Source organism: Populus euphratica, unplaced genomic scaffold (genome assembly GCF_000495115.2).
Source record: "Populus euphratica unplaced genomic scaffold, PopEup_1.0 scaffold143.1, whole genome shotgun sequence".
NCBI lineage: Eukaryota > Viridiplantae > Streptophyta > Magnoliopsida > Malpighiales > Salicaceae > Populus > Populus euphratica.
The window spans coordinates 253510-281452 of NW_011500029.1; the positions used below are offsets into that span (position 1 = coordinate 253510).

General features: G+C 34.1%; 2 protein-coding genes across 2 annotated transcripts; one reads left to right on the forward strand and one right to left on the reverse strand.

Moving 5' to 3' along the window:
* Window positions 1–1431: 1431 nt before the first annotated feature.
* LOC105142381 (disease resistance protein At4g27190-like) lies at window positions 1432–5660 on the forward strand. The gene is given in 4 exon segments (XM_011049983.1): window positions 1432–2107; window positions 2144–4128; window positions 4130–4509; window positions 5505–5660. Coding segments are annotated over 4 exon segments (3129 nt in total). The 5' UTR covers window positions 1432–1438; the 3' UTR covers window positions 5600–5660.
* Window positions 5661–19864: 14204 nt separating this feature from the next.
* Window positions 19865–27693, reverse strand: LOC105142382 (autophagy-related protein 18f-like). Its single transcript, XM_011049984.1, has 8 exons — window positions 26818–27693; window positions 23334–23777; window positions 22823–23254; window positions 22203–22439; window positions 21258–22091; window positions 21010–21176; window positions 20340–20705; window positions 19865–20185 (listed from the first exon to the last, which is right to left on the reverse strand). Exons 1-7 carry the CDS (start codon window positions 27034–27036, stop codon window positions 20342–20344), a joined length of 2697 nt encoding a protein of 898 aa, XP_011048286.1. The 5' UTR covers window positions 27037–27693; the 3' UTR covers window positions 19865–20185; window positions 20340–20341.
* Window positions 27694–27943: the final 250 nt, after the last annotated feature.

A 27943-nucleotide genomic window follows, 5' to 3' on the forward strand; every position in this document is an offset into this window, starting at 1 on the left:
AATTTTAAAATAACATAGGTCACTTTATTTTTAGTCTTTTTGTTCTTTGTTAAATTTAGATTCAATTTCTAAAAGAATTTTATTTTTAAAATTGAATTGAATTAATTTATTTTATCATCAAACATTTAATTTTTTAGGTGTTAAGCCCATGTCATGAATTTAATAAATTACAAGTTTGAGAGTTTAACCCCTCGGGTTTATAAAGTTTGCATCATTTTGATATTTTTTCTTTAGTAAAAAATATGGTTGGCCCTATTTTTTTTTTAATTAAATTAAATTTATTGATTGCATCCCTAGCATTTAATTTCAGGCAATATATGATGGAATTTAAAAAAAATTCTTTGAAATTAGTATTCTTTTTTTTTTCTATTGAGTTATTCTTTCTTTGAAATTAGTATTCTTTTTTTTTTTTTCTATTGAGTTATTTTAGTATCATGTCTCGAGTCATGGATTCAGCAAACTTACTAGGTTTAGCTTAACTATTTTTTTCATTGCTCTTTAATATTTTTGGATCTCAATCAATCATCATAATCTTGGTTTTTGTTCTTTTTTAAAAAAAATTATATTGTCTTGATATCTTTTCTATGATAAAAACATGACAGGTTCGTAGCATTGTGCAAACCACCTATCAAATAATGATCATCTGTATGGTTCTACTTATGAATTTTGACAGTAGCATTGTGCAAACCACCTATCAAATAGTGATCACTATCTATCAAATAATGATCATCTGAATGGTTCTGCTTATGAATTTTGATAACTTTAGTTGGTTTTGCTAGTATTTTATTTTTTAATATTTTTTTTATTAATTTTTTTTTTTTTTTTATTCTTCTACAATTTAATTCTATTGAATTGACTATCATTATTTTTGAGTTATGAAATTTTATTTACTTATTCTTTAAAATCCAATAATAACACTTGAGTGTTCTTTTTTACGCTGCGGAAAAAATTGTCTTGGCCGCAGCGAATTGCTTGCTATCAATTTAGGAAACACTAAAAAATGATAAATATGCTATTCACCAACAATCTGATTTCTTGGGATATGCATTGATATATTTACAATATAATAATCTAGGAACTAGCATGCTGACCAATCTCTGTGCTAACGAGCAGTCAGGGATTTAAAAAGATATGCCTGCACCTAGACACTTGTATCTAGGTTGGTCCATGTCAGTACAAAAAGTTTATGAGTATTACCTGCACAGGATGAATACTCCAATGATTTCTTGATTTGGTAGCTAATAACCATGTAACGATCTCTACGAAGCCGGAAGAGAACTGCTTGTGGAAATTTCTTCTTTGGGAATGCTATATGGTGGAGACAAGGTCGAGTAAACCTTGTTCTTGTTGTCTTAACCAAACCCTTTGGTTTTGTCTTGGCCACAAGCCTATAAGTAGTCTTTTTCATCTTCGGCTCTTGGATCTATCCTTACTTGCCATGGAAATCGTGGGTGCATTTGTTGCTGAAGTTACTCAATGTATGTCCATCTTTCTATTTAGAAAGATTTCCACCCTTGCAAGTCTCCATGGTAATATGAAATCACTGCAGAGTGAAATACAAAAACTCACTAGCCGAAAGAACGAGTTAGAAGAAGATATTAGGCTAGCCATAACAGAAGGGAAGAATCCAACATCGCAAGCTTTGAATTGGATAAAAAGGGTGGAGGAAATTGAGCATGATGTGCAGTTGATGATGGAGGATGCTGGCAATTCTTCTGTCTGCGGAAGCAATCTAGACTGTTGTATGCATTCCGGTCTTCGACTCAGAAAAACGGCGAAAAAGAAGTGTGAAGAGGTTAAACAACTTCTTAATGATTCATGCACTTTGCATATCATGGTGCTTGACAGAAGGCCTCCAATAAAACCAGTGGAAAATATGACAACATCATCTCTTTCAGGTCAGAAAGCAGCAGAAGAAATGTTAGCGGAGCTTCTGCGATGCTTGAATGATGGTGCCATCAAAAGGATTGCTGTATGGGGGATGGGGGGAATCGGAAAGACTACACTAGTTAAAAACTTCAATAACCTTCTCGAGTCCCCTCCCTTGATGCAGTCATTCGACGTAGTCATTTGGGTCACAGTTTCAAAGGACTTGGACTTGAGAAGGGTTCAATCTCGAATTGCTGAGAGATTGAATTTAGAGGTTCAATCTCGAATTGCTGAGAGATTGAATTTAGAATTTGACGTTGGTGAGAGCACAGAAGGAAGAGCTATAAAACTGCATGAAACTTTGATGAAGACGAGGTTTCTTCTCATTCTTGATGATGTCTGGGAGAAAATTGATCTGGACATTGTGGGTATTCCACAAGATGATGAACATGCCAAGTGCAAGATACTATTGACAACAAGAAATCTTGATGTGTGCAGGGGAATGATGACCACTGTAAACATCAAAATGGATGTTTTGAATGAAGCAGCAGCTTGGAATTTGTTTGCAGAAAGCGCAGGAGATGTGGTTGAGTTGGAAGCAATAAATCCTCTAGCAAGAGCAATAGCTAGAAGATGTTGTGGGTTGCCATTGGCAATCAAGACCATGGGGAGTTCCATGAGGAAAAAAAACATGACTGAGCTCTGGGAGAACGTGCTTTGTCAATTGCAACATTCAACGCTTCATGTCAGAAGTGTTATGGAAGAAGTTTATCTGCCATTGAATCTGAGTTACATCTCGTTACCAAGTAAGATTCATCGGTGGTGCTTTTTGTACTGCTCTTTATACCCAGAAAACTTTTCAATTAAAGCAAATGAACTGATACGATGCTGGATTGCTGATGGCTTAATTGATGACCATCGAACTCTTGAGCAGTCATTCAATTATGGGATTTCTTTGATTGAAAATTTGAAGGATTCTTGCATGCTAGAACAAGGTGAAGGCGTTGGAACTGTAAGGATGCATGGTTTGGCGAGGGATATGGCCATATGGATTTCAATAGAAACAGGATTCTTTTGCCAAGCAGGTACTTCAGTGTCTGTCATACCACAGGAGTCGCAGAAATCTCTCACAAGGATTTCATTTATGAACTGCAACATTACAAGGATTCCTAGCCAACTGTTTAGATGCTCCAGGATGACCGTGTTACTTCTCCAGGGTAATCCTCTGGAGAAAATACCTGATAACTTATTTCGAGAAGTAAGAGCACTTAGAGTCCTGAATTTAAGTGGCACTCTAATTAAATCATTGCCTTCTACCCTACTTCATCTAGTCCAGCTCAGGGCCTTTCTTGTAAGAGACTGTTGTTATCTAGAAAAACTACCCCTATTTGGAGATCTCTGCGAACTCCAAATACTTGATCTCTCTGGCACACGACTGCGAGAACTACCCTGGAAAAGGGGTATGCTTGGCAATCTCAGATATTTGAACTTGTCTCACACCCTTTACTTAGAAAACATCGAAACTGGAACACTTCGGGGATTATCTAGCCTTGAGGCCTTGGACATGTCTTCCAGTGCATATAAATGGGATGCTATGGGCAACGTAGGAGAACCAAGAGCAGCATTTGACGAGTTACTATCGTTGCAGAAACTTTCAGTTCTTCACCTGAGGCTAGACTCTGCCAATTGCCTTACCCTAGAAAGTGACTGGTTGAAACGTTTGAGGAAGTTCAACATAAGGATAAGTCCAAGGAGCTGTCATTCAAATTATCTGCCTACTCAACATGATGAGAAGAGGGTCATTCTTAGAGGGGTTGATCTGATGACAGGAGGGCTCGAAGGATTACTCTGCAATGCAAGTGCACTGGACCTTGTAAATTGTGGAGGCATGGATAATTTATCTGAAGTGGTTGCCAGGCATAATTTGCATGGCCTATCAGGCTTAAAGTCTCTGACGATATCAAGTTGTGATTGGATCACAAGTTTGATAAATGGGGAGACTATCCTGAGAAGCATGTTACCTAATTTGGAGCATTTGAAACTTAGACGCTTGAAAAATCTGTCAGCTATTTTGGAAGGAATTGTCCCTAAAAGAGGCTGCCTCGGCATGTTGAAGACTTTAGAAGTGGTAGATTGCGGAAGACTGGGGAAGCAGCTGATATCCTTTTCTTTTCTTCGACAGCTAAAAAACCTTGAAGAGATTAAGATAGGTGAATGCAGAAGGATCAAACGTCTTATAGCTGGATCTGCGTCTAATTCAGCCAAAGTTAAAAATAATAGAAATGTGGGATATGGTCAATCTGAAGGGTGTCTGCACAAGAACAGTACATTTGCCGGTTCTGGAGAGGATTGGGGTGAGCAACTGCTCATTGTTGGTGAAGCTTCCTATCACAGCCTACAACGCTGCAGCTATTAAAGAAATAAGAGGAGAGCTGGAATGGTGGAATAATATCACATGGAAAGATTATGAGATTAAATCGCTTGTTCAGCGACGATTCCAAGCATATGCAGTCTCAACATCACTCGGAAACGAAGAGAGGTCTATCATTTTACATCTGAAACAGCTTTTTTCCTTGTTTCCCGTTCTGAAACTATTTTTGCTGATTATAGATTGTTGTAGTATCTTTAAGAAGAATGTTGTTTCCTAATTATCCATCTCCTAACTACATTTTTTATTATTCTTAATGTTTATAGGGCTGAAGAACCAGAAACACCCGAGAGAAGTTGGTAAGCAATCTTGATGTGAAGTTCAGTACTCCCCTCCACCAAAAAAGGGTTCATCTTTGTTATTTAGCCTTCGTTGAAAGCTTGTGTATGGCTGTCAAATATCCTTTCTCCTTTTCTTCCTTCTTCGTTTCTCAATTTTTTCGTGTAAGAAGCTGCAAGATAAAGAAAGTGGGCAGCCTTCTGTTGGGAAACCCTGAAGAGAAACTAATGCTGTAAGAAGTAGAAAGATAAATAATGAAATTGCCTTCAGTAAACATTGCCTTCAAATATTCTCTGCATATGGAATTTCTGCTTATCTTCTTCATTAGTCTATGTCATATCATAACATTGACCAATTCAGCATACAGCCCAAAGAAAAAAAAGTCTTGGTGACAGTGGTCTACCTTCAAAATTAAGATCATTAATCCCATTAACACTTTTGTAGTTTCAGTAGTTCCTTGCCTTTGATTTTTATTTTTTTTTCCTTTCCTCAAGGATTTGGCATCCTGTTCACCAAAAGTTTTGTTGCTTCGATTGTGAGTTCACTATAGTTGGAAACTGGCCGCCTTCTAAACGGCTCTGTCTTCTCTTACATCAACAATACTGTTAGATTCCAATCAAGAGTTAACACCTTCAAGAAAGAAATGGATAATCTACCTGATCAGAGGAAAGACTGAAGCATGAGCTTGAGTTGGCTGACCGAAATGATAAAACAGCAACAAAACAAGTTAAATGAGTGGCTGCAAAGAGTTGAAAAGGCAATACTTGAAGTAAATTCAATGCAGGAAGGTATGATGGCCAATAAAACAAATCTGAGCACATGCTTGCGGCAGTATAAACTTGGCAGAAAAGTTGGGAAAATTCTCAAGGAGGTAGAAAGGCTTAACCAGGCACATCCCTGGACCTTGGTTTCCTATGTTTAGTCGAAGTGTCTTTTGGTGCTCTTAAGAGTTCTTATCTGGATGAGTTGTTCTGGTTTCCTCTCCAAGTGTATTTATCTTCTAGCCTCTTTTGGGTGTTGTGAGAATGTGTTCTCGTTCTTTGTAAACATTCTGCATAATAAAAGAACCATTACCTTATTTAGTTAGCTTATTTTTCTTCACATAGTTGTTTATGGTCCTGGGCTAGTGTGACTTAAGTCTCGCGAAGCTCTAGGGGAGGTACGAGGTAGATGGTTGATGCTATTATATAATATATTTATTTTATTTATTTATTAAAAATATAATAGTATTTCTAATTTAATTTATATATAAGTTTTGTTGTATTTAGATCTAAGTAAGAATAATAATATAAATCAATTAAGGAGAATTTTGGTTTTTTTAATGTCTGTATTTATTTTTGTGTTAATTGAATTATTTTAACATAGTATCAGAGCTAGTTTTATAGAACGGGACTTAATCCTAAACACAGTTTTCGCGGATCCAATTGGTAATTGAATTTTTTAGAGTAATATTTTGTTTTTCGTTTCTGTAAAATCTAGTATTTCATCTTTCCTTCTACTTCTGCAATTTGGTAATTTTTTTGTCTCTACTATTATTTTGGTATTTCATCTTATGTAATTTGTGTTGTGTTTTGGAGTGATCATATAATTTTGAGAAAATATTTGTTGAGTATCTGTGATATCTGCTCAATTTCTGCAATCTAGTACTTTGTTTTTCATTGCTTCTGCATTCTGATTTTGTTTATTTTTTAATTATGGCTACCGAAAAAGATGATTCATTTCAGTCTGTGAGTGTGAGGTTGGATAGAAAGAATTATTTGTACTGAAGTTATGTAATGAGAAATTTATTTGAGAGTAAGAAGATATGGGGGTATGTTAATGGAACGTATATGATACCTAAGAATAATGAGGAGGGGGATGTTGTTTTGACAGATACATGGGAAGCAAATAATGCAAAGATCATTATCTGGATCATCAATTCTATTAAGCATTCCATAAGTACACAGTTGGCAAAATATAAGCAGCAAAGAAGGTTTGGGATAACCTGCAAATGTTATTCACGCAATCAAATTTTACAAAGCAATATCAATTAGAGAATGACATATGAGTTCTTCATCAGAAGAATATGAGTATTCAAGAGTTTTATTCTGGTATGACTGATCTTTGGGATCAATTGGCCTTTATAGAATTAACAGAATTAAACGCATGTGGTACCTATATTGAGCGTAAAGAGTAGCAACATGTGGCATAATTTTTAACAGCACTTTATAGTAATTTTGATGGACTTGGAGGTTCAATTCTGCACTGTTCTCCACTGCCTTTTGTTGACTCTATTGTTAGTAAGTTATTAGCTGAAAAAATACATCTCCAGTCTTATTCTAGAAAGAGAATTCTTTCTGCTTCAAATCCTTTTGTACTAGCAATACCCTTTAAGTCATCCTCTAATCATCAGAATAAGCCTTACACAACAGTTGGCTTTGATGAATGCAGTTTCTGTAAGTAGAAAAGTCATTAGAAGGCTCAATATCCCAAGTTGAGAAAACAAAATCAAGCTTGGAAGTATGGCAATTAGTCACAATCTAATGCTCATAAACCACCTTAGGGTTATAAACCACCACATCATAATATTGCAGCATTAGCTTGATCAAACTCTATCACCGATCATAGTACTCTTGCTAAGCTATTTCAGAAGTTTCTCTCCTTACAACACAAGCAATGTCTGCTTCTTATTTCATAGGTCAATTGTCTTATAGCTCCTTAGGTATGTCACATTCTGAATGGATCTTAGATTCTGATGTTTCCCATCATATGTCTTTAAATTCTTTATCTTTTACTTCTGTGTCTCTTTCATCCTCCATTCTTGTTATGACTACTGATGGCACTCTCATGCTTTTAGCAAGTGTTAGTTCTATTGTCATGCCTCACTTCTCCCCCCCTGATATTTATTTTATTCTGAACCTCAAATTGAATCTTGCTTCTATTGGTCAAATATGTGATTTTGGTGATTATTTAGTCATGTTCTCTGGTTCTTTTTATTGCGTACATGATCTACGGTCTCAGAAGCTGATTGGGACAAGCCATAGAGAGAATGGACTATATATTTTGAATAAGTTAAAAGTGTCAGTTGTCGCCACTGCCGCTGATACTACTATTATTGATTTATCTTCCTTTCATTTGAATCCTTCATCTTTTAGTTTTTATTTATAGCATTATCGTCTAGATCATATTTCATCTTCTCATTTAAGATTTTTGGCATCCATATGAGCTTTAGAAAACTTGTGATATTTCTAATTGTAGTGGATATAAACTAGTAAAATTTTTTATTTTACCTTTTAATTGAAGTATTTTTGTTTTTTCTTTACCTTTTGATTTGATTCATTCTGATGTATGGGGGCATTCTCATATTGCCACAAAAAGAGGGTCTTGATATTATATTTTATTTATTAATGATCATACTTGTCATTATTAGGTTTATTTAATGAAACAATATTCTGAATTCTATGAGATATACACAACTTTTTGAGCTTTTGTGAAAACTCAATATTCTGCTATAATCAAATATTTTAGTTGTATTTGGGTGTGGAATACACTTCTAATAAATTTTGTCAGTTGCTTGCTTTAGATGTAACCATTCACCAAACTTCAAGTACAGATGCTCCTAAGCAAAATGGTGTTATTGAAAGAAAGCATAGGCACATTGTTGAAACTGTTTGTTCTCTCTTGTTGTCTGCTTCTGTTCCTAGTAAGTTTTAAGAAGAAGCTGCCCTTACTGCTATATGTTTGACTAATACAATCTCATCTTTATATAGTTCAGGTTTGTCTCTTTTTGAAAAGTTGTATGGGCATGTCCCTAATTATTCCTCCTTTAGAGTTTTTTTTTTGTAATTGTTTAGTTCTTCATCCTCATATAGAACGCAGGAAGTTGTCCTCTCATTTTGTTATTTGTGTCTTTCTAAGTTATGGTAAAGGCAAAACGAGGCAATGTTGTTTTGATCTAATAACTTATAAACTTTATGTGTCTTGATTAGTACTTAGAAGTGTATTTTTATCAAGGTTTATATCAGTATTTTGCGTTTAAATCCCATAAGAACAAGTACACCATCATGCATAGTTTTTTCCCTTGACGTATCTCATCTTAATTTTAAGTCATACATTATTCAAAATTTACCTTCTTTTCATGTCTTGGATTTAGAAAATCCATACTTGCATTTAAAGGAATTTAAGGAGGTCCATAACACCTATAATAACTCAAATTGTAGCATGAACACCATCATATTAAAGCTTTTTTTTTTATTAAAAAATAAAGCTAAAACATGGCTATAAAATTTGAGACCATGATCTATTCGTGCTTATGATAAAATACAACAATAATTTTTAAAGAAGTTTTTTTTGTCTCACAAAACAAACTATTTCAAAAGACAAATCATTATTTTCACTCAAAAACCAGGAGAAACATTTTACCAATATTAGGATAGGTATCAAGACTTGCTTAATACTTGTCTTCATCATGATTTTGAAACATGGAGATTGGTTTCATATTTTTATGAAAGGTTAACACCTAGAGATAAGCAAATGATTGAATTGATGTGCAATAGAACTTTTAAAAATAAAGACCCTAATGAAATAATAGAGTATTTGGTCAAGGTACTAGAATTAAAAAAGAGTAGTCAATTAAAATTTGTTCAAGACATTGTGTGTCAAATCTGTGAAACCAATTAACTCTCAACCAATGACTGACCAACTTTGCCTTCGTTTAGGGAATGCCTCCATGAACAAGCTCATGCTTTAAATAGTTTTCAAATGCCTAATCATAACCCATACTCGCAAACATACAATCCTAGTTAGAGGAATCACCTAAATTTTAGTTGGAAAAGTGATAACAATAATGCACAAACTTTATAGTCACCATTTCAAGCACACCATAATTTTCAAAATTCTCATAGATATGCACCTCCTTATGCTCCACCTCCTAGAAAAAATCTTGCAGAAACATTGCATGCATTCATTGAAAAGCAAGAGACAATCAATAACTTGTTCAAAAAATGACAGATTTTAAAGATACTCTTGTAAAATTAACATTTGCTCTCAGTTTTCAAAAGAAAGGTAAGTTTCCATCTCAACCATAATAAAATTTCAAGGGGTAATACAGTGCAAGTGCAAGCAGCTCCAAAAGCCAACAAATGGATTAAGTCCAATCAATTTTTACTATCCATGGTGGTAAGGTTATTGAAAAACCAATTATTGAATCTTGTGAGAAAAATGATGAGTCAATCTCTAAGGGTAGGGAAGGGGTTAAACCTGAACATTGTAAAGAAAAGAATGATTTTTCACCAGTACTTTTATTTCCTCATTCCATGACCAAACAAATGGAAGTCAATCATGATTTTGAAACCTTTAAAACTTTCAAACATAAAGAAATTGAGGACGAAAAAGGCACCAAAAATATTGTCGTAGATTATTTGTCAACATTAACAATAGATTTGACATCCAACATTACACTAATCGATTTTTACTTTCCTGATAAATCTTTACTTTCTTTTAATTCAATGCCTTCGTTTGCTAAAAATATGTATTTTATTGCTTTAGGATTTTTGCTAGCTCATTCGGATAACTAAGACAAAAGAAAGTTTTTGAGCAATATGCAAAACTTTCATTGGGATGACCCTTGCTTATTCAAATATTGTCCTGATCAAATATTTTAAAGATGCATTCCCAATAATGAGGTAAGTAGTGTCATTAAATTTTATTAATTTAAGGCATGTGGGATCATTTCTAATAAAAAAAGATAGCAAAAATCTTAGAAAATGGATTTTACTAGCCAACCATGTTCAAGGACTCACATGCATTTTACAAAACCTATAAAAATTATCAAAAGGTGAGATTTATTTTAAAATATAGAGAGTCTTTAGATAATCTTTTATTGACTCTTAAGTCTCATCATAGTAGAAATGTGCATCGTGCAATTCATAACTTATGACCTAATTTTCAAAAGAACATAATTGGCGCAGTCTTAGGAATCTAACTAAAAAAAGACTTTGTTTATCAGTTTTTAAGAAAATTGAAAGGAAAGCCTATCCCTAACACATAAAGGATATTTAAGTCATTTTTGGATGTAAAACTAAAGGAAGATATGAGCCACAATCACAACTACTTATATATATACATGTTTAAAAAAAAACAAAGAGAGAGAGAGAGACTTCAGCTAACTTACATATAGGTGGTATGATTGCATTTTTAATTTCTTATTTATAAAATCTTCTTTTCCTTCCATTTATTTTTACTCAACTCATACATTCAACAGATATAGAAATGTGTAGAAATGGCAGGTTCCTCGAGTTATCACATAAAAAATATTTGTGTTTTTTATGGATCCAGTCTTGGGAAGGAAATAGAGTTTTTAGAATCAGCAAATCATCTTGGTCAGGTACTAGCTGAGAGAAAGATTCATTTAGTGTATAGAAGAGGTAGCCTTGGGTTAATGAGGGGAGTGTCAATAGTTGTATTTTTAGGAGGTAGTCAAGGTTTTGAGGGTTGTCCCCAAAGCTCTGGCACAAAAGGACATCATTGAAAAAAAAAATTGAGAAGAACTATAGGTCTCCACAACATCTGATCTAATGAATACAATGTTTAAACACGTTGATGCCTTCATTGCCTTACCAGGTGGTCTGGGTATATTGGAAGAGATCTTTTACATTTCCTCTTGGGCTCAACTGCACATTCACCATAAACTCATAGGTTTACTCAATGTTAATGGTTTTTATGATAAATTGTTGTCTTTTTTTTATCATGTTGTGGAACAAAAATTTCTAACATCTTCTGCACGATAAATCATAATCTTTGCTTCTATTGCTGAATAATTGATTGACCAACTACAATCTTTCGTTCCTGTAATTGATCCCTTTATGATTCGTATAAATTGGTCAACTAAGAAAAGCCATAAAAAGCTTAAATTGGATTTGAGCCTTTGTTTGTGAACCCTTGTGTCTTTTAGTTTTATTAATAGCATATTATTTTATTTTGTTATTTCTTATATTTGTTTAAGTATGTTTTAGGTTTGTCAGTGTTGATTGTTTCAGGTAATGTCTTCTATACTCCATCTTTCTACCTTAGAATATTGAGAAAAATATCTCGTTTCGGTTGGGGAAAAAAGATAGTAGTTGATATTATAAAAAAAATTAACTAATTATTTTTTTTATTTCATAAACCATTTGCAAAACTATTGTTACTAGGATGACAGATTAAAGAAGTTCTTTTGTTAAAGTGACTCTTAAGATGTATCTTAGTAAACATTCATAACAAAGTCTATTAAAATACTTCTTGAAATATTCAGGTTTACAAACTCTCGCATCGTTATTACTTGATTCTACTCATATACTCATTTAACAAGTATTCTTAAACTTTTATTTTCACACATATATTTTAACATATAATTATATATTGCAGATTGAATTATTATATTATTCATGTTATTTTGTTAAAGGTAACAACTAAGAAATATGGATAGTATATAGTTTGCAAAAAAAATATAAATAAATAAAAACGTAGATAAGTTTGGCTTCGTAGCCTCCTTAACTTAAGCAATTAGGCCCGAATGGGTGTTTTAACACCTAATACCCTAAAGTCAACTGACTTGGGAGTTATTGGCCCAACGCTTGTTACATAGGTTGAGAAAAAAAAGCTTAAAGGAATTAAACATTGCACTATCTACATATTAGTATCTGCAATCCAAGTTATTAAGCTCAAAAGGGTGTCTCAACATGCCCTAAGACTAACTGGTCTGGTAGTCATTAGCTGAAAGCTCATTACATAGGTTAAAGATGTGTTGTGTTATATGTATATATATTAAAAAAAAACAGAGAAAAAAAAAAGATAATAATCTCAACCCAAGGAAGTTAACCTTAAACATTAGAATAAAATTCTATTTTTATCCAAGTAAAGCCTCATAACTATGTGTTGATATATTAAGCATAAAAACAAGGTTTATTAATATCTTTGTAAAGAGCTATTGAGCATATATATAAATTTAATAAGAGTTTGTTTATCTGAATAAATTAATAGAAGTTGAATTATGAACGTCTTGCTTTGTGGAACTTGCAAATTGGTTTTTCTATTTTAATACTTTGATTACTAGGGACTAGTAATAAGCTGATTGAGGGGTATGATTAGTACTTAAAAGTATATTTTTTATTAAATTTTTATATCAGCATTTTGCTCTTGAAGTATCAATAACTCCATAACTAAAGCATGTTATATAATAACAAATTTGATATTATAAGATATCTTTAATTTATAATAAATATCCATCATAAATGCAAGCCTATTACATGAATCATCTTAAATGCAAGCCTATCACATAAATCAAAGGATTGATTGATAAGTTTAACTACTAAAATTGAAAAGACAAAGAGAGAGCCAAATTTAGAAAAGAGATGTTCAACCCAACTTGGAACACTATTTGGACATTGGGTCATACCTAGAGCTATAAATCTTGGATTTGGGTATGCTCTATATGGATGGAAAGCTAAGACAAAGGCCTAAAACATTTATAAAAAGTCAAGACTCAATTCTGCTGTTTAAAAGTTCAAATCTTAGCAACAACAAAGAAGTCCAAATCTATCCTGTAACCCAGACACTGTTTAATTTTCAGCCCATATCTTAAGTTCTAAATGTCTAAATAACCTCAATTTTTTTTCTAAAAAATTGAGATAATTTTCTAGAACTTTTATTATTTAAGTCGGTTCAAATTCTAATGTTATTATTGATGTTTTGTTCAGACAAGAAGATAAGGATTGTCACTAAGTCAAGAGTTGGCCACTCACTCAATAATTATTCAACAAATCAATAATTTTTAATTTTGGCCAATAAAAGGAGGCATTTACATACATTTAGCATCTTGGTTTTCATATCAAGATCATGTTCTTTCTCTGTTTCTTTATATTTTTGTAATGTTTAAGTTTTATTTCATGTTATATTTTCTTTAATCTCTTGTTTATGATTTTCATTTCCTTTACTATACTTATATTCTTATATTGTTTATTTATGTTTCTCTTTTTTATTATGTTTAGCTAAGTTTATTATGTCAAAAGGAAAAGGTTACACTAATGGTATAAGAATAAGTATGATCGGCTTGTTTTAACTCGCAAGTGCACGAGTGTGCGATGTAGCAATTAACTCGGTAAGATCGAGGTCATATCCACAAAGAGCTAGATCTGGAAATTAAACTAGGTAACAAAAAAAAACTCAAGAGAAATTAAATTAACAATAACTTGGTTGAAAATAATTGATGGATTTGTTTTCAAAGATAAAAAAAAAATGTAAATAGATTTTAAATGACAAGAAAAGTAAGTCTTGGTCCAAATCAATTTTAATGGTGATGTATTGGTGATTTCTTCAACATATATAAGATAACTCAACCTAATATCAACGATGGTGATATTAGATTGGAAGATATTACAATGAAGATTAGAAAGATGAAGATTGATTATTGCTTAAGAATGAACAAGTACTTTCATATTAAGTAAGACATTGAATCAAGCAATCTCTATACCAAAACTAAAGTTTGTGCATAAAAATTCAAGATTATAACATTACCTAAATGATTTCTAAAATTTCTTTACAATAATAAATCATTCATGAAGAAAATAAGAAGATAAACATTAAGATTCATTCATATCCTAAAGAACTCACCTCAATCACCATTATCCTTGATTTGGATCCAAGAAAGAGTTTAGCCAACCATGATTATATATAAGAACACTTCAATAAACATGAAAGAACTTGAATCCAACTGAAAAAATAAGTTTTACAAACTAAAGAACCGAAATCTATAAAGAAGAACACAATACAATTTCAGAAAAAATTCGGACACAAATCTGACTCTAACTTTGGACAGCAATTCGACCCTCTTAGAAGCTTTTTTTGGAGAAGTCTATTAGAGACATATTTATAGGCAATTCTGTCACCTTTCCAGATCATTAAAGAACAGCTCATTTGGACACCTGAGTCAAAAGTTATGGGCAAAACACCGAAAGGTGTTCTGAAAAATCAAATCAAGACAGCTTTACAACTACTTTGGTGCACGTTTTTCTTCCTCATTTATGAGGTGTCTCCTTCTTCTTTTTGACCCAAAATAATGTTAAAATATCCCCTCCAGCTTTCCATCCATGTGCTTGCCTTCTTGGATCAATGGATTGCCCAAAATAAATCAATTGTTATTTGTTGTGTGGACATGTAAGATCATGGATTGTGTTTGGGTTGATTTGAAGGTTGATTTGGGGTTGATTTAGGGCTGATTTGGGGCTGATTTTTGGGCTGAATTTGAGCATCAAATAAGTATACAAATGTACTTATTATTTGGGCTAAGATTGACATTGAAACCTTGAGTGTTTAATGGTTGAAGTTTGCACACAACATAAGGCAAGTTTGGGCTTGAAATAAATCATATGATATTCTTTTCTAGAATTGGAATAGAATTGATTTTTGGGACAAATTTGGAGCACTTATTTGAACCAAGATTTGCTTCAATCTTCAACTAAATGTCTCTTCAATTCTTTGTTCTGAATTCCGACGTTGAATTTTGTGAATTAATTCATTTAAGCTCCAAAAACCTATCGAAACATTAAAACAAACTTCATTACTAAAAAACACATCAATTATTATAAAAACAACCAAATAAAAACAATAAATACATATGTAAAATAAGAGACTTAATGACACTTTTGATGCACAATCACACCCCCCAACTTAGATTTTGCTAGTCCTCAAGCAAAACAAAACATAAAACCTTTGAAATAAAAAGAATAATAACAATCATAATTAGGCTCGATTCATCACACTTGAAGGACCTATCATGCAAACATTGGTATCTTTAACTTAGTGTACACAATAGCAAATAAAGAAAAATAAGCATACTCACATTCTCTAAATCAAACATCCATACAAAATTTCCAAATTCAGTCATATTTATCGTGCAACCAACATAATTGATTCATACGAAAACTCAACTTGTAATCTTCCCTTCTCACCAACACAAACAAGGTAGCAAACTAGAGAAATATCTATATATTTTTTTTCTTTCTTTTTTTCTTTCTTTGTTTTTTTTTTTTTTTATTAAGATATGTTTTTTTTTTTGTCTTTAAGTAGTCACTTCCCTTTTGACGCGAATACAAACATTTGTGATGAATGCACCCGGTTACTCACAAAGTCACAAACTTAAAGTGCTTTGCATACTCATATTTCAAGCTGCCGTTTGACGTAAAGATAAACATTTGTGATGAATACCCCTAGTTACTGAGCAACTCAAAACATTGGAGTAGATAGAACTTTGTACACATTTATTTATTTATTTATTTATGTAATGATTATTACTCTATTTACTTAAACCTTGTTTAGGACTGGATCAAAAGGGATAATCACAAGTAAAGCATCATACTCATCTTTCATGCATAATCACACAACTCACACATACGAATGAATCCATCTTAAAAAAAGTATGTTATATCTTGCTTTATAAGATATTATCTATCCCAAATTAAAGCATGCAATGTTCAACATAATAATGAATCCAAAAATGTAATGATGATCCTAAACAAGTCTCATTCACATACGAATGCAAGTTTTTTTTCTAACAAGCATGGCAGCATGGTTATCTCAAGCATTCAACATAATGAAATATCAAAAATTAAGTTTTACATTATCCTCAATGTAAAAGAGAAAGAGAAGAAAAGTATAAAGATTAGAAAATTGTTACTCCCCTTCTGTTTTCAAGGATGAATGTCTGATTGAATTGGGCATGAGCTGACTTCTTGCTTGATTTTTTTTTTAACCTGCATATCACAACTAAAAGAAAACATAAAAGAAAACATTGATGTTTTTTTTTTTTGAAAATAAAGAACCTCACACCCCCCAACTTAAAATAATGCATTGTCCCGAATGCATGAACAAGAAAATATAAGAGATGGAAGAAAGAAGAAAAAAATGAAAATGAAAATAAAAATAAAAATAAAAACTCATTACTTTTGATACTACAATGGTATTGGATCTTCAAGATCCAATGTCTCAACTTCAGCCACAACATTTTCAAGATAAAGTTTCAATCGATGACCATTTACTTTGAAAATATTTCCATTCTTGGGATTTTCTACCTCAAATGCACCATGCTCAGAGATGGATTTAATCACAAATGGACCAATCCATTTTGTCCTCAACTTCCCAGGAAAGAGATGTAATCGTGAATTATACAAGAGAACCTTTTGACCAACATGAAAGGATTTTCTAAGAATATGTTTATCATGCAAAGTTTTCATCTTATGTTTTGAAATTTTTGCATTTTCAAATGCATCATTTCTTAGCTCCTCTAATTCATCCAATTGAAGCTTTCTATTTTTGCCAACCTCATTTTCATTGTCATTGAATTGCCGAATGGCCCAATATGCACGGTGCTCAATCTCAACAGGGAGATGACAAGGCTTTCCATAAACTAGCCTATAAGGAGACATTCCTAAAGAGGTCTTATAAGCAGTGCGATATGCCCACAAAGCATCAACTAGTCGTAGGGACCAATCTTTACGGTTTGGATTGACTGTTTTCTCTAAAATGTTCTTGATCTCCCTATTTGCCAACTCAGCTTGGCCACTAGTCTGTGGGTGATAGGGGGTACTGACCTTGTGAATTACACCATATTTTCTCATCAAAATCCCAACGGGCTTGTTACAAAAATGTTTTCCCCCATCACTAATCATAGCCCGGGGCATGCCAAAACGAGAGAAAATATTTTCTTTCAAGAATTTGACCACAACTCGATGGTCATTGGTTCGAGATGCAATGGCCTCCACCCATTTAGACACATAATCAACAGCTACAAGGATGAATTGGTAACCAAATGAACTTGGAAAAGGTCCCATGAAATCAATCCCCCAACAATCAAATATTTCCAAAACAAGGATGGGGTTAAGGGGCATCATGTTACGCCTAGTGAGGCTACCTAGTCGTTGGCATCGGTCACATGCAACACAGAAGGCATGAACATCTTTAAACATGGTAGGCCAATAAAAACCACACTGCAAGATTTTGGCAATGGTTTTCTTGGAAGAGAAATGCCCACCACAGGCTAATGCATGACAAAAATTAATGACCCTTGGAATTTCATGATCAGGGATGCACCGCCTAATAATTTGGTCAGGACAATATTTAAATAGGTAGGGGTCATCCCAAAAAAAGGTGCGCACATTGCGCAAGAATTTTTGTTTGTCAAGTTTAGACCAATGAGAAGGAATCTGACTTGTGGCTAGGTAATTTGCTATGTCAGCATACCATGGAGAACCAATGTAAGAGACAGTACCTGCACAAAATAAATTTTCATCAGCAAAGAGTTCATTTATTGGAGATTCATCAATTATGGTCTTATAGCTTGAAAGACGAGACAAATGATCAGCCACTACATTCTCTACTCCCTTTTTATCTCGAATTTCAATGTTAAACTCTTGGAGTAGGAGGATCCATCGAATCAAACGTGGTTTGGCATCTTGTTTTGTGAGCAAATATTTCAATGCTGCATGATCAGTGAAAACAATAACAAGAGATCCAACCAAATAAGACCTAAACTTGTCTAATGCAAAGACCACAGCTAAGAGTTCTTTTTCAGTTGTAGTGTAATTCAATTGAGCATCATTCAAAGTCTTGCTAGCATAATATATGACATGAGGTTTCTTGTTTTTTTTTTGCCCTAAAACAGCCCCAACCGCAATATCAGTATGAAGTTTTTTGCAAAATTAAGAAGCAAATTCATGGCAGGATATTTTTTTCGAGACTAAAATAGTCCCCTCTAAACCATGGAAGAACAAATTGTGAAGACCGATCTAAAACAAGAACAATTTTTAAGGATTAAATTAAAAAAAAATACAAAAAAAAATTGGAGGACTGAAAAAAAAAAACACAGACAGTACTCTTCCAAGAGCAATGCTATTTGAAGGCAGCTACAATGCATTCACTAAACATTTTAGGTTTTTGTTTATACCTCAAAAAATATCAAAAGTCTTGTTTTCAGAAGATGGAATGTGTAATATTTTTTTCCCAATCTCTCTTCCTCTTCTCCATTTTAGGAAGATGACTAATGAAGAATTTTATGGTGATGAGTGAAAATCTAGTGAATCTTTCTTAACATGCTTGAAAACAGGACAAGAAACAGCCCAGAATTCTGGCGACGAGGTTACATCAGACACGGACATACAAAAACAAGTTTTTGGCGTTGGGATTTGTCCAGTTGATATTTCTCAGAAATCTTTTATGATATAGCTTTGATGAGAGAGGCAGCTAGGTAGTTAGGGTTTAAAACTATGATGTTATCAACAACATATATTACAGGAGGGGAATTGCCTCATGAATCCAGATTGACCTGCGTTCAGCAGCCGAAAATGTTCTGATTTTTCTGTCATCTCTAAATTTACCTGTGGATTTTATTTAGACAACAATCTTAAAAACTTTTTATGTTATGTTCTTCTTCTTCTTTAGTTTATATATTGTATGGTATGCTATTAGAAAACAACTTCGCTTAGTGGGAAATATTTATTATAATTGTTGCTATAAAAAATATAAGATCTTGATTTGTTAAAAAATCTTGTTTAACATTTTTATACTTGTTTTTAAGAGTTAAATTTATTATATAGTTTTAACTATTGTTTTGATAATAATTATCATGAATTTAAGTAGAGAATCCCATTTGCAATTCCTTTCTTCTTGACGTAACTATATTTGTTTGTTTGACATCCAGCAATCACATCGATCGATTATCCTATAGCCTTTGCCTGTCGTGATTCCACTTTCATTCGGTAACAGTTTGCTTCAAACCTTAACAAGACAACTTTCTTACATGATACTTCATGACAGGAGAAACTTGGGTGCTTGTTTATCTGTCTTCCTCTTAGGTTTTTAAGCCAGACAATGTCTTCACATGTTTGGTAATTGAAAGGGAAGAGAGATCAAATCCCCAACTTACCCTTCTCGAAACCAAATCCGGTGGCACTTGAAAGAAACCCCGGCAGTTTACTCTGACCTGTTGCGGAAAAAACAAGCTCAGCCCCTTGTATGATTTGTCAGCCCCAGCCTCCTCTGAAGATTGGAAAAAAACAGGGACCATCAGTCTTTTCTTTGAACCTCAACAGTTGAAGAGGTTAAATGATAAAACCGGGTCCAAAGAAAGAAAAATGGGAAGATGCGGACCAAAGCTCAGAAGTTTATGCCACAGAACAATAATGCCTGATCGTATTACACAGCCAGAAAAAACCACCATGACTCTTAAGTTATATGAGAAACCTGGACATGACATTTCCAGGGTTTATTTGAAGAAAGGGCCACTGAAACATTCAATCGTCATAATATATGGCAAACTTAAATGTCAACATATCTGGACGAGAATGGTAAAAAGAAAAAATAAGATTTTGAACAGAATTAAGAACGAAAAATCATGCTATTATTTACATATCACAACTGGGTATTGGGAATATTCGTCTGTTATTTACAATGTCAACAGAAGGACGAAACCCCAATAACATAATAGTATCCACAGTTCCGCTTCACAGTCAAACCACCTAAGCCTCACTCTTGTCTACAATTCCATCCACAATATTAACATGGTTAACGAACATTCCACGGAATAAAAGAATAGCTGCAGGCCTGAAAGGAAAAAAAAGAGGGGGGAGGGTTTCATGTTAGAGCATGACAGCATAATCATATGCTTGCTTAATTCAGTTTGATGATACTCAGAGCTGAAAAATCTAAAGGCACTCCTCATTTTGATGAACTGGAGATTTAAAGGGTAGAAGAGTACCTCTAATCAAATTCATCACCTTCATCTTCGAAATGATTCTCAATTTTCAGGCCTTTGTTGTTACTATTTACAAACTTGAGTTGAGCCTCCATTCTAGAGCTCTCTCTACTATTTACAACCTCAAGCCGAGTATTTGTTTTAGGACTGCCATTGCTATCTACAAAGCCCCTAGTTTCTACAGGCATCCTAGAACCATTCCACCCAGTTTCTTCAATACCATTGCGAAGTTCAGCCACTGCAACACCATTCTCAGCCATGGAGTCGAGGGAGCCAGAGCTGCTCCTGCAAGAAAGCCTGCCATTTTCAGACAGCCCGGAACTTTGATGCTGCAGACTCCCATTACTATTGCTATCTAAGGACAGAACCCTGTATATAAGAAATAAATCAATGCTAAGAAAATGCAAGGATGTGTTCTCCAATAAAGAAGTTTTAGTAAACAAGCCAAGTTTTAAAACTTGGCAGCTTGCAGCACCTAAAAAATTAAACACAGTTTTCCTTGGTCATAGATATGAAGCATGATTCCATCATCCAATGTATTTTCAACATCATTGAGGAAAGCAGCAATGAATGAGGGCTCTTTCCTCTTTGGAGGGGCAAATGAGTTTTTATTCAATAAAATTGAATACTTCAATCCGTAGAATCAACAAATTAAAACAAAATTTCAGCGCACCTTGAATGTGGAAATTTTGGTGTTTGCAAATAGTCAAAAAGTGGGACCAAGTCTTTTGACCTTGCTTCAATCATGCGAGCTGGAATTCTTTCAATCTCCATTTCCCCTTGCATTGCATCTGCATCATTCACATCTATTCCCTCTGTCATCATTGATTGGAAGTATATCTGGCAGGCAATTGACAGAAATTAACACAATTACAGACAAAACAAAATTTGCACGTTTTTATCAGAAGTTTCTTTAAATACCTCAGGTTTTGCCCATAATGGGAGACAAGCTTGATGCATTTGCAGTTCAGCTTCTGAAATATACAAATGATGCTTTTCCTCCGGACTGATCTTTGTATTTTTTACTGCACCTCTATCTTCAGGATAAATACTATTTCCTTTCTTTATGCCTTCAGGATGTATCTTGTTGCTATCAGAATTTCCATTGTCACCATATATATCAACATTATCTTCTCGATCTCTTCGATTTTGTTTCTGACATATATTCCACTTCTGCATTGCCTCAACTACTAATCTTCCTTCATTTTCTGCAGCTGATTCATAATTTGCATTAAGTCCAGACCCAACTGGTGTTGAATCAATGCCATCCAATATCCTCAAAGTATACTGTATCATAGAACCAGAAGGAGAGAACACTAGAAGATGGTACTTTGACTTGAAAGAGGTCCCATCCCCATACATATCATTATTTCCTTTGCATTTGTGAAAAGATGAAGCAATAGCACCAGAAAGGGATCCTAGTCTGCCTGTAGCAGCCGCTGCTGCACCAGTTACAGTGCCTCTCCAACCATTATTTCCATTTCTTATTCTGCTGACAGCAGACAGTGTAACTGTGCGGCCAGTTGCACAAAGGCTCTGTTGATTATGCATTTGTAAACCTAAACAGGGAGGACAACTAACAGTTGGCTTATTCATTCCTCCCAAACCACTATGTTTTGAGACATAACTAGATTCAGAAGATTGAAAGTTCACTGTTCCTCCCAATGGATTAATAGCAAATAAATGGCTAGTCCCCCTTGATGAACTTATCATAATCCAGAAGCTGTCATCACTGAAACTGATGTCCTGTATAACCTGACAAATAAATCCAGAAGAAACAAATTAAACAAAGATTGAATCTAAGTTGCTAATGGTGCAATAATAATAATAAAATAAAATAAATGAAAGCATTTGTTCTGATCTTACTGCATTTGTAAATCCACGCTGCAGCCTGTACAGGTGTACATAAGATGCACCAGCATCGCCAGCAGAAGAGCTTCCTTGGAGTCCAGGCATTATTTTGAAAACATTAATGTTATGACCCTGGACAGAGGCGGTCACTAAAAGCATCCCACTAGAATCAAAGCACAATGCTGAGATTGGACTCTTGTGAGCTCTAAACTGGGCAATAACAAGTTTACTAACAATATCCCTGACAACAACCTGAAAAACAGAGAGTGCATAAGGAGAGATAATTCTACAAGAACAATTGTGCTTGTACCTGATCAAAATCAAGGAAGAAAAAAATAATGCAGATGAAACACAGTAGCATAGTCTCATAACTACTTCCTAACATAACATGCATGAGCAGAAACTCATCCCTCAGAACAAATGAACATTACTTACATAGGATTGTAACTTAATACTCTTATCATGCCATTGCTATCTAGTAATATTCATTCATTCTCACCAATAAAGCTCGTTACAGCAAACAAAACACATTTACTTTGGAGCTAGCTTAAGGGTAAAAAGAAGCAGAGCAGAGAACCAAAAAAAAAGGTTCTAGAAGCACTTTAACAAAACAAAAGAAGCAGCACAATACACACCATTCCAATGTTATCTGCATCAGGAAAATGGCCATTAACAGTTGCATTGCTTTTCCAGCCAGGATTCCCTGATTGGAGGGAACCATGAGAATCAGGAAGGAGCTCCGAGCAATAGCTGGACAACTTCTTATATCCCATGTCTCCCAGGGTCACAATTCCAGCAGCAAGTTGTTTGCTTGATTCCTTTGCATAATGAGCAACCAAACTTCCATTTGAAGTGAAACCAGAAAAACTCATAGAAGATGTTAGATGCTGCGGGCTAATGCATCCAGAATTGGAAACAACAACTGGACTTCCACTGTAAGCCAGCCACCTGGGACCAACTGCAAGAGGCCCATAGCCTATACCCCCAGAAGCAGGAGACCCCATGACCATAGGGTTTGTAAGAATAGTATATTCCCTCTCTAAAGTTGTTGCATTAAAGCAGTGTATCTGTAGCAGATTAAATGTAAGTATCACATCCAGAAAAAATATAGGTGCCTGAAAAAAAAAATTGCACAAGCAAACAAACCTGAGCTGATTGAGAAATAGCCACAATTCTAGAGCTGCACCTTACAGAATAAACAGCTGATCTGAACTTTAGCACATGTACATAAGATTGAGATGTAAGAGAATAAAACCGGACAACAGTTGGCACAGTGCTACCATTAACAGGATAATTGTTGTTAGAGACATTCCCGTTGCATGAAGTGGCTGGCCCATCTTGTGCCCCATCAGAACAAACCACTAAAAGAGGTCTGTTGTATGCAAACTTGTCTTGTGATCCCTCTGATGTTACTGGTTTTGGCAGCATTTGTAAGAATGACACGGGGCCATCATGTCTGGAAACAAGGTCACGGACATTATTAGCTTCTTCAACATCCCAAACCTCGAAGCCAGACTGATATCCCAACAAGAGGACGTGCCGAATGACATCATCACCACCTTCTAGCTTGTCAAACCCAGCCCAGCGAACCTGCATATTGTACAGGTGATATAGGATTAGAGCTATCACCACTCAAATCTTGATTTCAACTTTCAGGAAGTCCAGAAATGATGTGATTCTATCAGGCACAAAATGAAATATAAGAACATGCAAAGACTAAGATATAGAATGCGGGATAACAGCTACAGCTAAAAATAAAGAAAGAAACAGATGAATGCAAAAGGCACATGCCAACAAATTCCTTCTAAGAAGACAACGAACATGACAAGCCCACATCAATGCAGGATGCCCAAACCAACTCAAAGCCTCAGTCCAACCTATTAAGGAATGCTGGATAAAACTACACTTGTAAACGACATACAATTCATTCAAGACTTTCAAAATCTTTCAACCAAACATTAAATTCTCTTCAAAACTTTCAAGAACTAAACTGCTAGTAATACCAGTTCTTCCAGTTGACTAGCAACTTCCCAATTGAGAGGGGAGTAAGAAAGTGTTTGCAAGAGAAAGAAAAAACACCTGACCACTCTCAAGCTGACACTCTTAATGCAGTCTCTCTGGAAAACAGGAAACGAGAATGGAGATCCTGGTTTTCTATACTTAGAGCTTTCCTTTGCTAAATGCGTTCAAGTTTTATATCAATAATCTTATCTCCATTGACAAAAGAAAAAGAAAAAAACACAAACCTAGGGCCAAAAGTCAATTTTTTTCTTAATGTGATGAAACTTGTGAAAAAAGAGGTGGTCACTTTTTGGTTACCATGATATGAAGCTTAGGTCAAATTATACAGTCTGATTATCACACAAAAAAGGTACAAATCCCAAATAAATTGTAAAGGTTCTCAAATAATTGGCTAAGCAAATATCATTCCTGCTACTTAAATTATCCAAGTTTCACAAACTATACTTTAGCCAAACCATTTCAATGTCCAGAAAAAGCCTTCCCGGGCAAATGCAGAAATCAAACTCTGTGTCCACCATTAAACCTGAGATTTCAAAGTTATTAATTCATCTATTTCATGTACTTATGTCATGACCTCATCTATTTCATGCATTTATGCCATGATCAGGTCCAGATAGAAAATCCACAGATAATGACAGCAATAATATCTGGAACAAAACAGCATGAGCCAAAATACTTTTTTATGTCCAGAACAACACTTTCAACGCATTTTAAATACCCTGAAAACAAATCAGCAGTTTATCATCATTCCAAACTGCTGATGGCATTAAAGTCTGATCAGTAAAATGCATCTCAAAGTAGATTATCAAAATGGAGAAAGCTCATATGCTCGCTCATAAAACACTGCCACATAAACCAAGACAATCTACATCCATACAGGTTCAAGTACCTGACCCATTCAGACAAAACTCAATGAAGTTTCTTGTGAAATTAAATTAAAAAAAGACATGATCACAAACCATGTATGCAAGACATCAGTAATTATTACAATCTATCACCAATGAAATTGCAACTGTTTAATCTCCCATCAAAAATTATCCTTGCATTACTGAGTATCCTGGCACCTCTTTACAAGATATAACTTCCCAATGATGTCCATAATTCTAAACAACCATCAAATGTTCATGTTTAGGCGCTTATCAAGTTGAATGCAATTGGTAAATCCACGATTTCGACAATGAGCACACAATATCTTAACAAACAAATGCATGCACAGTCTGCACAAGAAACTAAATCTCACTAGTCTTTAACTCAGCATCCAATTAGAAAGTTAGATGGTCTATTTCCATCAAGGCTGAACAATTAATTTAGATCACACCATAAACATTCAACTATCTGACAATTTGAAATGGACATAGTAGAATTCTCAAGTCTCAAATGGCCCAAAAAACAAAACATGTATCTCTAAGTCCAACACTCTCAGAATGAGTTACAGAGATAGACTGAAGTTTCAACTTGTATCACATTATTATTATGAGCACCCAGTATTTCAACCTCTACGCATAATGACCAGAAATCACACACCATTTATTGTGGATTATGCAATCAACAGTTCAAATTTCAGTAATTTAGCTTGCAAGATAAGAAAAAATGCGCATGCTAGAGTTTTCAATCTTTTCGAAATGCAGCAGAGAACAAAAAAAAAAAAAAGCCCATCACCCTTTTCATCTCAAAATATTTACAGAAGACTTCTGTTTATATACATGTCCCCTAAATCAATTGAAACGTAAATTTGAAGTCCCCAAGCACAAAATTTATGCAACAAGTTTGAAATGGCTAGCACCAGAGTTCAGCATGTCTTTCAAATTTACAGTTTATTTGGTTACAAAAGGGATGAATTGGCTTAGAACAAGAGGGAAGGAAGATTAAAAGTAATCCATCTCTCTAAACCCCAAACCCAAACTTCTCTTGTTTGACTTGAAAAAGAAAAGAGTATTTAGATGAAGATGAAAGGCAAGAAAGCAAAAACCTACTGAATGCATGCTTTCTCATAATCCTTCCAACATAAGTCACTTTAAAGAATGTCAGAAACAAAGGAACGGATGGATTCGAGAAGGTAAATAATCCACTCAGTCATGCAGGATAGCAACTTCCCTTTTCCTCCTCCTCCTCCTTCCCTCACTATCCATCCACCATTCCCTCTTTTAAAACTAAATAAAAAACCAGTTCGATTTTTTCCCTGCTTAACCGAACTAAACCACCTATAATTAATAAAGAACAAATCGATATATAATAGTATCAAGACACCATAAATGAGCTAAAATATAACACAAACATCTTAAAATTTCCTAGCCAAATCACACACCATAAATGAACTGCTTCCATTCAAAAATCCCACTCCATTCCCAAACTCAACTTGGGCACGCCAGATTCACATATTTACACACATCTACCCAAATCTCTTGAGAAAAACGAACTTTCCTTTAAAAAAAATATGAACATGGGCCACCCTAAAATTCAAAAAGAACATATAGCTTTACAACAAAATTGCACACTCAATCTCTCTAACCAAAAATCAACAATCTAACCTCTTCGCTTCTCTACAATCTTACACAATATAGACAAAAATATAAACAAAAAAACATCGAAATTTTTTTTTCTTTTTTACCTGGTCGTGATTGGCATCATCGTCTCTATCCACAATAGACTGTGCCACCGATGCGGCAGACCTGGCAACCGTCGATGCACCAGATGAAACAATCCTCAAATAACTCGAAATCGCCCGAAACGAGCTCGGCAAAAACCCATTTTTATTACCATTAACTCTCCCCTGCAAATTCTTCTGCTGCTGTTGTTGAACATCATTGCTAATAATACTCTTCCTCATAATAGTAGTAACAAAAGCCAAAAAAACGATGGCAACAAACACCCAACTTGCTAACCTCCGATTCTCCAATTTCTCCTTCCAGCATAACAAACAAGACTGCTCCTTTTTTGAAGAATCCAAAATCCTAATAGAAATCAAGCAGGAAAGAAAAACTAAATGTAACCCAAAAAAAAACTAAATCTTTCAGGTCTCAACCGCGTCCATGACTTCCAAATTTATTTTTTTTTTCTTTTAAACTGGCAGAAGTTAATTTAAATTAAATAAATATACACAGAGCCACCGATTCAACTTCAAAAAACGGGCTTTTTTTTTGGTTTCGAGGGGGGAATGATCGAAGAAAACCCAATTGAGAGAACAATTGAAAGAAATGGAGGAATATACAATGAGAAAGGAATAAATGTTTTTGATAGTTTCAAAAAATATAATTGGATTAATTATTATGGTACAGAGAATTTGATTTTGCGAATTTCATAGGTTTTTTTAGGATTTTTAACTTTTAAGAAGAATTTGAGAGAGAGAGAGACAGAGGGAGAGAGGATAATGAGAAGAGGAATTATTAGTTTTTGGTAAAAGAGAAAAACGGAAGAAAAAGGAGTCTCCTTTCACGTCTGTCGTTTCTTTTTATTTTGAATTTGATTTTAACCCTTCTTCGTTCTTCCTTTAATTTAATACTGTAGGGCTGTCGATGTTGAGTTACCCCATTGTTGTTGAGCTAATAGGATGTTGGGGGTGGCTTCTCTTTTTATACGTCCTCGAAAATATATTTATTTAAAGAAATATTAAATTAATATAATATTAAAAATATATTTTAAAAAAATTATAATACATGACAGCAAAAAAATTTAATAACAATTATTTTAAAAAAAAAAATTACTCAAAAATATATTAAAATAATATTTTTTTAATT